Raw genomic sequence first — 13,518 nt, 5'->3', positions numbered from 1 at the left:
CTCCTGGGATTCATATGGGAAGTCTCTTGGAAATTTCAACTGTCTTTCACACCCCTGAGAACAAACACATTCTTCAACTCCGGCAAACAGCTTAGTTCAGTTGGCTGAATGGGATGAAGAAACTGTGGAGATTTTTGGTCCCTGGTTCAATGGCATCTTCTCATATCCTTGTCTTTTGGCTGGAAAGCTGAAATATGATATCGCGCCGTCTTTCAGATGAGACGCAAGATATTGGTTTTGTGCGCAATACGGCCCATGTTCACCTGAAAGAATGCTGGTTACTCTTCGGAAAAAAGCAGTGGATTATCTCCAGGTGTACTGCCAAATCGCCACCAGAAGGACTCTGGAATCAATTCTTTGGACTCAGTGGGTTACACCCGCTTCACATCGCTGCAACTTTATGAAGCATAGTTACTATTAAACATCACCATCATCATAGGTATAATCATAATCACATTTATCATTGTCATTATAATACCATTATCAACATCATTACCATTACAGCTATCATCCCAATTATTAGGCCAAAAAAAATAAATTGTTTGTTTGCCCTTCTTTTTTTAAAAATGATAAATAGGGGCGGGTGGAAAAAGTTTTTTTTTTAAATTAATTAATTTTTTTTAAATACTCATCAGATGGAATAAAAATAACCCACAGAGGCCTAGAATGGCACTATCTTACATCAGACAACACCTTTAGACTAATTCGTAGAGCATCTGGCAAAACATAAAGATAAATTCACTCATATTTTTCTTTAATTTGTTAAGAAAAAAGCTAAAATAAAAAATGTTTTTGTTTTTCCGCCCCTATTTTTTCCAGTGAGTTAGGGGCGGGCGCGGAGGGCAAACAAACAATTTTTTTTTTTGGCCTTGTCAACAACATCTACAACAATATCCTTATCTACATCTTCATCTACATCATTATCATCAACATCCTCATCCAAGTCTTAACCTTACCTTGTTATGCCCATTCCAATATAATATGACATTGGAATAAAACTGATCAAAGCTAGAACAAATATCTGCAAAATATAACACAAATTTCAATCTACCACCTCAATGTGAACAAATAACATCAGCAAATAGGAAAAGGCTATGATAATTATTCACATCAACTTGCATTCAAAATATGTATAAAAATAACCTTATATGGTACTCAACTTAAATTGTCTAAAAAATAAGCTCTCAGACAGAGGTTTGTACTCTACTATGTTTATACTAAATTATTATCTGCATGGGATGTCGGTTTTGAGAAGTCCGTACTCGTTTATCTCTGCACACTATGTTTGGTTTCAGACCTTTTGGTCTCAGAGTTATGTCGTTGAAACGCAATCCTGTTATTGTATCTCAAAAAGTACTACGACGACCAAGAGGGTGTCCTTCTAAAGGCAATCGTATTGAATGTGTGCTGTTTCTCTATGATCCATGTTTGAGATTCAAACGCAATTAGAACGTAATGTCAGAAAGAAGTAATCAGCGCATGCAAGAACGTTGAGTTCCTGAGGCTGCCTGGAAAATTGCAATTTGGCCCAAATTTACGCAGTGCAGAGAATGTAGAACTGCCACGAATAAGTAAATCCGTTTTGGCGTTACAAATCATCACACAAACCCAGTGGCGCCGAGAGGCCGGGGTAACCGGGGCAATCGCCTGGGGCTGGCGGGGGCCCGCGATAGCTAGGTAAAATAATAATAAAATAAAATAAATAGATAAAAAACATATTCATAAAATATCCAGTATCATTCATTGTTTTTTCCAGGAGGATTGTATATAAAGCTGACCATTTATAGATGAAAGCTGGTTTAAATTAATCGTTTCCAATTCTTTTTTTATCTATATTTTCATGACTTCTACTAGTTTATCCTTACAATGTATCAAATAGTAAAAGTTTACGTTATTAATTCATAATTATAAAATACTTAGATCCTGGACATTGTGAATAGACATACAATTTTGAAAATACGAATAAACCTGATAGACATTTGACTGCCAAATAAATGATGAATTAATATATGAAATCAGTGGCAGATTTGAGGGGTGGCCTGTCCCCCACCCCTAAATCTTTCAAAATTTAACAAAATTGAGAAAAGAAAGAAAATTCTACTCAAATTTAAGTCTAAAAGTGCCATTTCCGGAAGTTCAGAGGTGCCATAATCATAAATTTTTATACCTCAGTCTCAACCATGCTGGGGCTGAGGTGGATAGACCATTCATTGTGGAAGTTCTCCTGTGGGCCCCATCTATTTAAAATTCCTCTATCTGCGACTGTGAACTTTGATACCTATGTTATGAATCTTTTCAGCACAAAGGAAAGATAGATTTTACTTCCTTGTTTCTGCACTATATTTTTTATGACCTGGTAAAATTAGGCACCCTATAATCGATTAAATTAGTCCTCTAATCCGTTAAAAGGCCGTAGCTTCCAAGCTCCAGGGATCTGTCCCTTGTTCCCTAGGCAGCCCCAGACCCCCAACCAATGGGCCCGGGCAGGGAAGATACGCTCTCAGCGGGGCCCTGCACAAACTGAAAGCTCACTAATATTATAGTTTGAACCATGGCCCTCGATGCAGTCAATATTTCTATCATGCAAAATGACTTACAGTAGGTTGAGAGACATACAACCCATCAATATTCAAGTAACCTAAGATGAGGGCGGCCAATACGATTGGCAACATATCTGTAAAATTTGTATGTAAGGATGACAGAAATAAATATTAAATACAAAATTACAATAGACAGTGCTTGTATTATTATTATTGCTTTTTCCCTTTTGAACAAAAAATTGGGCTGTATTTGTAAGGAGGGGGGGGGTGAGCTTAAGGCAAACTCAGACAGCATCGTATGATGTAGTCTGACGGGAGGGTTTGGGTCGGGGACGGTCGCGTCGTAAAATATTAAACATGTTCAATATTTCTCACGACAGCTCAAGACTGTCCCCGACGATGAATCATGCCGGGCTGCGTCGTACAACACTGTCTGAGTTGGCATTTACAGCTGGAGAATCTCCTTTTCAATCATAAGCCAATTTTTCAGGACTTGCTTATTACTTATGCCAAAGGAAATTGTTTTTTCTTTTTTTTTTTTTTTTTTTTTTTGTAAATAGTATTGTTACCTTTGCTAACTTTTTCAAATCATGCCCTAGCATACAGATCAAACCTTTTCTTTCCTTTATGGCACTGAAGCAGGTAACTAAATAAAGGATGTTGAAATTCTCAGTGTTTATAATGTCAACCGTAACAAAAATAACAATAATAAAAACCACACTGACAATGAAGGTGTTCAGATTTCTCTTCTCAGTACTGAATTGTATAATACGTACATACAGTACCACATAGTTTAAATTGTATTTTGTTATTCTAGTTTATTTATGAATTTGGAATTTCCAAATAATTTGAAGGAATAAATGAATGTTATGATATGGTACACATCAAACATATACTTGTAATAATTAAAGAATAGGCTCCCATTGGAAGCCCGAGTCCAAATCTTGATTTTAGTTTTTGTTTTTTTTTTTACTACTTTTCGACTCACAAGTTGGTGGAGGTAGGCCTTACTATACATTACTTGGTTTTTCCTAGAACAGGCCTAGGCATGGCATCATATTTTGTAGGCTTATACTGAATAGAGCCAGTCGAATGGCACTTCAACACCATGAAAAAAAAGCACAAACAAGACTTATTTTCATCTGCTTGTGATGCAATTAGCGACATTATTCTTCTTGAAATGGAGGGCTGATGGAGGGGGTTCAAAGGTGAAGAGTGGACCTTGATGAATAGTTGAGGGGAGCTTGCAAAATAAGGTGATTTGTAATTACTGAGCATGAGAGATTTGCTTTGAATACTTTCATTGGTGGGGGGGGGGAGAGAAGGGAGGGTGCCCCAACTCAATAAATACTAGTGGATGCAATGATGGGTATCCCATCATTCCTCCAACCAGAATTACATTTACACAAAATATTCTTACACTATCCTAGTGTGGATTTTTATGATTCGGGAGAACCCTCTTTTTTAGCAAACCCCCCCTCATTTCTGCTGAACCCCTCCCCTTAAATTTCCCAAACAAGTCCTCCAACTTAACTAATGCATTGCTGACACACCCAGATTCAGGTGCTTTCAAATATATTTACTTTTAAGGATATGGCTGGCTATGGGGTGTTCGGCAACCCCACCGGGGCTTCGCCTCTGGACCCCACGCCCAAAGAAACCCCCCCCCCTTTGGAAGAACTTGGCTACGGGCCTGAATACAAAAAGGATACTGACAATAAAAATGTTGATACCGTCGATTGTGTACTTGTAATAATACACATTCACAGCTTGATATGAGCACATGATCATTTCACGAGGCTTTGCATTAGATCGATTCCACTGCAAGAAAAGAGTAAAAGATAATTAATTAATTAACAGTCTGGTGTGTTGTGTGGTGAGATCTGGTACCCTGGTAGCATGTGGAGCGTGGAGGACAAGTGCATGTGGCGAGTGGTATCTGCTTGCTACAAGCATTTTCAGTTTACCTTTGTAATACTGTGTACTTCTATGGTCTATCGAGCTTGTGAATATACAAATAAAATTCAAATATTACAAAAAATTGGGCTGCTAAAATTATTCATAAAGGTCTCAAGATATGATTCAAGCTCAGAAGCAGTCACAAACCTAAACTGGAATAATCTAAATTTCAAACTGTATCAAGATGAAGCCATGTTTAAAATAATGAATTCTCAAATGAGAACTTAATTTAAAAAAAAAAAAAAATTAAAGAGTGCAATCAAAAGTGACCAGGTCAAAGGATTTACCTGAGGTACCAAAACCAAGTACTCAAGAAAAGAAGTTTTCCATATCAGGAGCCATTGTCGGGAATGAACTAAATCTCAATACGAGAATGACCCCCAAATATTTAAACTTTTAAGATTATTATTAAAAAATAATTGATAAATCTCGCCCATGTTCACACTAAAAAGTTTGATGTGATACCCATATATGAGTGTGACATGTCATATATGGCAAATTACATAGACATCACAGCAAAATTAATAGTGTGGAAAGAACTTTATATATGGTCGTATCCTGTACAAAATCTGACTTCAGATGTCAGAAATAAAGCAAATAAAATAAGTTGAACTAGCCTACAATGGCCAGGGATTGTGTAAAGCCAGAAGTACCATGGGCTTCAAAGACCTGCGACAAGAAAAACATGAAATGTTAATGATAGAAATGGTTTGGCGCAGTGGGAATAGTTTGGTTTCCCAATCTCGAGGTCGGGGTTTCAATCCCCTCGCTGTGCATTTCGCTTGTGACCGAGGGCAAGGCACTTTATCTACATTGCTTCTCTCCACCCAGGAGTATAAATGGGTACCTGGTAGGGTTAAATGCCAAAATGCGCTGATGTAGCTGCTGCGTCTAATCCAATGACCGGGGGTAGTAATGTGAATCGTTTAGAGGCCTTGTTTGCATTAAGCGCTATATAAACATATTATTATTATATTAATTTATGGCTAATATTTTTTTTTTTAAACTGTCAGAGGATGGAAAAAAAATATATAAAATTTTGTTTTTTTATTATTATAACAAATAGCTTTGCCAAAAACATCCAGATGGAGGAGAAAATAATAATAAAATTGAATTAGGGATTTTGTAGTACAATTTCTGATTCAGAAATTGTTTTTCTGTATCTGTTTGATTTATTCTTTTAACTGAGTATTCCAAGTTTTAATTTGAGTTCTTGAGGGGTTTAAAAAAAAGCATTGTTGGCAGCAGTATGTCTTTATTATCAGGTGAACCATGGTACATGAGTGGCAAATCTATAAATCACAAACACTCAATCTAAAATATTGCATAAACTATATAGTACTACAGTGTTACGTTACGGACCCAATTGTTTCCACTGACAAACCATCGATCTTAATTTCTAACATAATTATAAAGATGTTGCATCTTAATTTTTCTTTGTAAATTAAATGTGTGTTCGATAACGACTATAATGCGAGCTTTTGTGTTTTTAGTACATTTTTATGGTAAATTATTAGGTTTTAAATACCTATTCCAGAAAGACTATTCTGAACCATCATTATTATGAAGTAACTTAGACGTAATGAATGGTTACCAACGACTGCTGACAAACAAAGGACTCCACCTGGTATTGTGACGACACAACTCATTGGTGGATCTGAGGGGGTCAGGAAGTCCTGCCTCCACCACTCACCTTGGAAAAAAAATAAAAAAAAAATAAAAAAAATAAAAAAAATCTAGACCTACCTTTTAAGAATGCATGAGTGGATTTATTTTCGTTACAATGGGAAAATTAGAAGTCGGAAAAGCTCATTTCCCGCAATCTAGGAATCAAAATTTTTTCCGGGGGAGGACATTCAACCCTCCTTCCTTTTTGGTGTTCATTAATTCATGGAAATCAGAATACGTATACAACTACTAATTATTTTTCTGTGTACACCGATACATACCTAATAGGCCTATTATACTGCAATAGGAATGAGAAAAATTTATCTTACCGTTTAATACAAAAGTGGAAAAACTTGCATTTTTAAGAACATAAAAGTCATAAAAATATTTCAGAAGTCGCCTAAACTCATTTTTTGCCATCTAGAAATCAAGATTTTCCCAGGGGAGGGCACCCGACCCCCTTGCTTTTTTGGGTTTTGGAAAAAAAATGTGACCCCCCCCCCCCCAAATGTGAACCCAGGTCTGCCCCTGTTGTTGTACTCCATGACATCCAATATCAAGTACATTCACTATGATAGAACAGCGTTGTATAATGCTTTTATGAGCTGTATCAGTATTTTACCCTACGTCCCAAGGATTGGAATTCATTCCTGGATTATATATAAACATCAAAAAAAGTTTACATATGTTTTGTGGCCACTTTTTTTTTTATTATCAGTGATAACTAACATTAGGTCTACTCGCACTACTGTATGTAAAAAAAAAAATTATCTACCAAACCTAATTTCAAAATTTCCCTTTTCAGTTTAAATTAAAAATAGATGATTCAGATGGGGTGTGGGCTTTTTTATTGAGTATACTCACTCAAGCATTCTATAGCAGTGGAATGCTTGTTAAAGCTGTGAAATGCTTTCACTTGTCAAATGGACTCGTGCAGGTAAGACATTATTGTTTTTTTCTCCAATTTCATTGCAGAAAGATCATTATCAATTGTGCTTATTAATGCTAGATCTATACGTTGGATTAGGGTCGAAGCGGCCGAGGCTAAAAGCAGCCACGCTCATAATGTATGGCATGCTAGTAGTGCTACAAGATTTTATATGGTACACTTTAGGCTGGCGTTCAATTTCTTACTGTAGGTCAGCTACTCAATACAGTATAGTTACTTCTTCATATCTATGCCTTCTTTAAGCTGTTGTAATATTAACAAACGATAAGAAAATATATTGAAAATTCTAAAATTTTTATTCTGTTTTATCTTATCAAATGTTTCGAAATGAAGAGATCACTGATAAATTTCACATCGTACTCGTATTATCAAATTTTAAAGTTAAAAACAGTTTTACATACGACATTAATTTATGTATGCATCATATATTTAATTAACTTTACTAGATTTTCAGTGTACAGTAATATAAATTACAGTAGAATGTAATGAGTACATACTTAGAAATTAATTATTATCTCAGCCAGGAGATATATGTTTTAAGACGTGTAAGTTTTTGTGTATGTGTAAGGTTTTGCTCTTTTCCTGATTTTGTTTGCATTCGTCAAGATCCAAATTAGGGGATTAACTTGAGGTTCATTTAAATTTTAAAGTTCCTGCATGTTTCTTGTGTTCAAAATATCTCAAAAACAGCTTTAACAGTTCCAACGATTGTTAGGTATGACACAAGGATGAGGTATTATATTTTGATGACCATCCAGCAAAGGGTGTGCATATGAGGACCATTCAAAGAAAAACTTCCCATACCAGATATTTCAAAAACTAATCAACTGATCGAAACGAAACTTCTGTGAAAGTTTAACCAAGTTACATTGATCCGATTACTAATATATAACCCGATTTCGTTGGTTTTACCATGTAATATTTTGGGCAACCATATTATATATATTTTTTTTATGTTCTTATGAATTTTATTATTTATACCCTTGGTTCTTAATTAATTTGTTTGCAGGGTCAAATTATTTTTAAAGTTGACCTCACGGCATATTAAAGCAATCGTTATACATCTGGGTAAAACCCTTTCCCCTAAAGATATGTTTATTTAAATGGGTTTTTTTTTTTGGCAATTTAAATCATAGTTTTTATTGTACTACAAGAAGTCAGCTTGCGTCATCAGTTTAACCACATATTTTATATTATCCAAAAGTATATAATGCTATTGACGAATCACAGTGAACCGAAAAAAACAAACACGCAGAGATGAAACTTGGCAGCACAAAAATTTGTGTAATGCTCTATGATTTGTTTGAAAAGAATGCTCTTGACAAAACACAGTGATCACCAAAACTTGAAAAAACCCTGTATGACTTGCATTATGTGTTGGACAATGTTAAGATGTGTATAAGAGACAGACCAAACCTAATTTCAAAATTTCCCTTTTCAGTTTAAATTAAAAATAGATGATTCAGATGGGGTGTGGGCTTTTTTATTGAGTATACTCACTCAAGCATAGATTTAGAACACAAATTTCATTCAAAACATGAATATTTCAACCAACCGTTATTGGGTCTTCTTCAGCATGTGTGACAAACAAAATATAAGTTGGCTTTTACAACAATTATGATAAAAAGCAAAGTATAATATAATTTGGTTGATATATTCATGTTTTGAATAAAATTTGTGTTTTCAAGTTGTTGACATCATCGTTTTTTCATTGAGTTACTGTATGTATCTAAGGAACACATGTGGATTACATCATGCCTCTATATATATATATAAACACGAACAAAGTAGACAAACTTCCATATGCATTTATCACTACAAGCTTGTTTCGTAAGGACAGTCGTCTGCCTTTATATATTCACTTGTCTTCAATTTGTATTCAAAGGGTACATTGCTGCATAGCCATATATAAATATATATATATATATATATATATTTATCTACACGTATATGCACGTGTAGATAAAAATTTGTGTTATAATTGCAGGGAGATGATGAGAGATGTAAAAGGACCTCCAAGTGAAAACTACCAACCTCCTATATTGACACAAGCCATAATTGCATCTGACAGGAGTGAAGTCATGGACAATGGAGCTGAGAGTCCATTACCACTCCGTTCAAATACGGTAATTATAATTTTATTTTCCTTTAAATTTTAACACATATACATGTTGATGGGCCTTTACCACACATTGGGTCGCCAGCCAAAAAAAAACAAACCTGAATATATACTTACTTTACAACATGACAATAGGTATCAACTAAAAATACTACCTTTACGCTACGCAGTAAATGCATAGCCTCCCCAAGGCACAATTTTTCCCCAGCATGAAATTGTTAAATCTTTAAATTCTGAAAATATATACTGTATAAGCATTAATTCGTGGTTAGGATGAGTGTTATAGCTTGCTGGGGCAGATGCAGGATTTTGCAGTAGGGGTGCATACAAGGGCTTAGATCTGTTTTGAAAGGTGCGTGTGACATTTCGCGGAAACAATACCGTAGGTAGCCGAAAAATTCATTCACACATCACTAGTCAAAATGAAGCACCAACATCTCATCTTTTAGCAGCGATTTGCGGCAACAACAGGGATGCATTTACGCTACTTACTTCAAAGCTGTGAGTCCACTGTGTTGATTGTATTATGCAATATTGGAAGTGAGCCCTCAGTGTCAGGGTAATTTGGAGATGAATAAAGATGGTGGTAAAGGCCATATAAAAACAACAATAGAGTCAGTAGTTTACGTCCTGCAAGAAGGAACACTCATCATATGGTGTCAGAAGCAACTAGGTCGCCTCCGCCTGAGTTACAACCTAAAGGTGAAATTTGTGTGTTATTCGAAGTTAGACTTCAGGTAGATGAACGCTACTGTAGCCTGTCTCGCTAGACAAAACCCATTAGTACAACTAGCCCACGCGTGCTCAAGTTTTTCAAATTTCAAGGACACATTATATCACTTAACAGTAAAATATCGGCAATTTTACGATTGATTATATAACATTTATGCTGTACTAATTTTAAATGCATGTTAGTGGAGTGTATATTCAGTTTTATCTAACTCTAATTCGAAGGCGACAGATCTGACTCTTTTTCTCAAGCTCGTGGGAATTCTGTTTTTCTCACACGTACGTCAAAATTTGTTGGTAAGCGAGTATGGGAAAGTACCAGTAAAGTTATGCAGGTCTGATCGGCTACAACTGAACTGGAGTAGAATTCTCTCCAAGGCAACACAAAATAATGTGCGCATACAACAATAGTCTTATTTTACTTACTTGTATCAGTGCCTTTTGTGGTACCGACGAGCAACTCAATTCTTTTGTGGAACCGTGGGGTGAAGCCTTACACGCCTGTCCAGGGTTGTTGTCCAGTGAATGATAACTGTCTCAGCGGTGGCGAAGTTGACATGGATATCAGGGGCGGATTTAGGGAGGTAAAAAAAATGATAACCCAGAATGCCTCAAATGTTATGTTCGGGCGTCTAGAACACAAAAATTTCGCGGGGGCATGCCCCGGACCCCCTATGGCAGTGTTGTCTCAATCGGCCCAACTTTTGGCCCCCCCTTCCGGCCCCTCCCCTTTTGGACATTTCTGGATCCGCCCCTGCATATGCCTTCTTTGATGGTGTACTGTACGTTGCGGAGACGTTAATTTATTTTATTTTATATATATTTAGGTGTCTATACATGTATGAACTAATGATGAATTATTAATTATTATAATTAATAGTTATGCTCTATTCCCTACACATCATCATACTATACTGAATTATTATTTTTTATTATCACCATCCTACCGGCACTGATAGGCTGCCAACCGGCATTGGCTTTTCATGATTTTGTAAACTTTAGAAACATAATTAATGAAATACTGTATCTCACTCTAAAATCAAGGACTTTTAACTGTATAACTAATAACTGTCATGGAGAGTAATGAATTACCCAAAAGTGAATTCACTGGGCTAAGCACGTCCGACAAGACTTGTTCAACTGATTGAAATATTATTGTTTATAACACACAACAGAGAGCAAATATAAACGCCATAGCAGATATCAATAAAGTTATAATGATTATGATTATCAATGTATGAATTAAAATTACATGCAAACATAATTAATATACAAGAGTAAGAAAACCGCTTTACTAAAATATAGTCCATCTGAATAGGTAAGGTTGTGACAACGTGAGGCGCTATATAAATCTGGAATTTTTAATTATAATTATTAATAGCACAAGTTTTTCTGAACCAGCCACTCGGCCATTTCAGCATTCGACATTCTTTCTGTCTTCGGTAACATTCCTGAATTGGCGGAGTACAAAGACTTGGCCTGTTTCTCCCAAGAGTATTGTGGAAACCTACTTGTGGGAACGTTTCCCATTAAATTTACTGTCACTAGACAACTTGCAGTACTGGATAAATGGTAAATGTTCAAATTTCCAGGACAACTTAAATTTCCAGGACTTAATTTCCAGTGGTGGAAAATGATCTTTTGTTTTTCCAGAACATTCAATGAACTTAAGGACGCCTACGAACCCTGCTACCTGAACTGGATTAGTCAGATTTGGCAAAAGGTTAAAAAAGCATTGCATGTTTATGTTAAATGGTCGAGTTAGAGAAAGAGAAATATACCATACATTTCAATGGGAACCGGCAAAAGAGGCTACGACAGCAGAAATCCCAGCTGTGCCCACCGAAAACGAGTCAATGGAAGGTGTTAATTTTATTTAAAAAATTGAAAAGTATGTCGCTCTAAAGCGTAACATATTAAAAGCAACAGTAGAGTTTAATAACAGGTTTCACAATCAGGAGGAACTGACCTTAGAATTTTAGTTGCCAACTGCAACTACAGTGAATTACGCATGCTCTGTGAGGACAAAACGTGAAAATGTCAAAGAAAAGTTTGCGCGGCATCAGTCCACAGAGAGAAATCGACTTTACAAGTAGTAAAGAAAAAAACCACTGCCTCAGCAAAAATCACAAATAAACTTTAAGAGATGCGGTAAACTACATGTAATGCGGTCATGCCCTGCATGGGGAACAACTTGCTTGAGGTGTATAGGAAGAAACCATTTGGCAAATTTTTGTCAGAGTCAAATGACAGTAGATGATGTCGTCGAACCAGACACTAATACTGATGAATATTTCAAGAGCAGAAATTACTGCACAATTTTCAGGAGCGATATCAGCCATACAGAACATGAAGAGACCACAGAATAAAACAGATGTTCAATGAGTTTTGGGAATGGTTAATTACATGAACAAGTTTATCCCACAACTATCTTCAAAATCTGCACCACTTTGAAACCTTCTGGACAAGAGAAATCAATGGATGTAGCAAGATGCACAGGAAAAACCTGCAACTCCTAAAGGAAGCTCTTGTCACACCCCTGACTGCATTTTTCAAAAAGTCCTGTTGCGATTGTCCATTAAGGGTTCACTAATATGAGTTCAACGATATGAATTAAATGTGTCATTCAGCCCAGGTTAATTCATGTATACAGCTGATACGCTCTCAAGAGCAGTAGACCAGTACAGACTGAAAGATAAAGTAGTTCTGAAGAGGACATTGTCAATTATGTAAACATGGTTAATGAATGCACCGTCTGTACCCCCTGCATCTGCTCCAGTCTTGGGATGGGGCAAAATGTCCCCCAGTATTTACCCCTCACCCACCAATTAGCGGTTTAGGTGAGGGGTACTAGCTCAGAAAGTAAGCTGATACAATTATCTTTAAGTGTTTTTTTTGGAAGGGGGTGGGGGTGGTTGAGGGACTGGGTTGGACCCCAGCTGGCTGGGACCAATTGGTTGAAGGCCCTATTGATTCAGAGTGCGAGTATTTTTGGGGTGTCGCCTACACGAAAATTGGACTTTATTAAAAGTGTAAGTCTCCTCAACAGATATCGTCATTGGAGATGTGCACATATACGGTAGTTAGGCCTAATATAATAGTATCCAGCATGGCGGCTGACAGCACATACAGGCTGATCTTGATAGATAGTCAATGACTGAAACAGCAACAGTAATAATAATAATAATAATAACAATACTCAGCTTGAGTCTTCTTCCTTTGTTAAGTTTTAAAAAAAAAATCTAGACCCCCAGTGATTGACAGTCGAGAAAACACAATATTTGTTATGTGATAACCCAGCAGTTCCTTGTTTGACGCAGCTCTCCTCATAACTTCTAATTTGATCGCATGATCCAGGTACGATATCAGCAAAAATAGTCTATGAAACACTGCTTCAATGTTTTTTATCAGCTCGAATGAGTGTATGTAACACTTGAGCAACTTCAACATTACATAGACATACTATAAATAATAAATTTTAAGTATTATATATTGATATTTTATTTTTCTTCATTTAATTCAGGAGATGCATGTGGAAACTAGAGAAACAGCAA

General features: G+C 36.2%; 1 protein-coding gene across 1 annotated transcript in view; it reads right to left on the bottom strand.

Annotated features, from left to right (window-relative positions):
* Positions 1-13,518, bottom strand: part of LOC117117997 (putative cation exchanger C521.04c) — a 41,983-nt gene that overhangs the window by 8,177 nt on the left and 20,288 nt on the right. Inside the window, exons 9-11 of the mRNA XM_033262491.1 lie at positions 4,253-4,361; positions 2,598-2,674; positions 957-1,021 (exon numbers count right to left, since the gene is read on the bottom strand). Of these exons, the coding sequence (XP_033118382.1) occupies positions 957-1,021; positions 2,598-2,674; positions 4,253-4,361 (251 nt within the window). The remainder of the gene's footprint in view (positions 1-956; positions 1,022-2,597; positions 2,675-4,252; positions 4,362-13,518) is intronic.

This window comes from Anneissia japonica, unplaced genomic scaffold, assembly GCF_011630105.1.
Source record: "Anneissia japonica isolate Jap-2015-1 unplaced genomic scaffold, ASM1163010v1 scaffold785_len581690_cov155, whole genome shotgun sequence".
Lineage (NCBI taxonomy): Eukaryota > Metazoa > Echinodermata > Crinoidea > Comatulida > Comatulidae > Anneissia > Anneissia japonica.
Note: the sequence above shows the minus strand (reverse complement) of the source record. Positions and strands in the feature narration are given on the sequence as shown.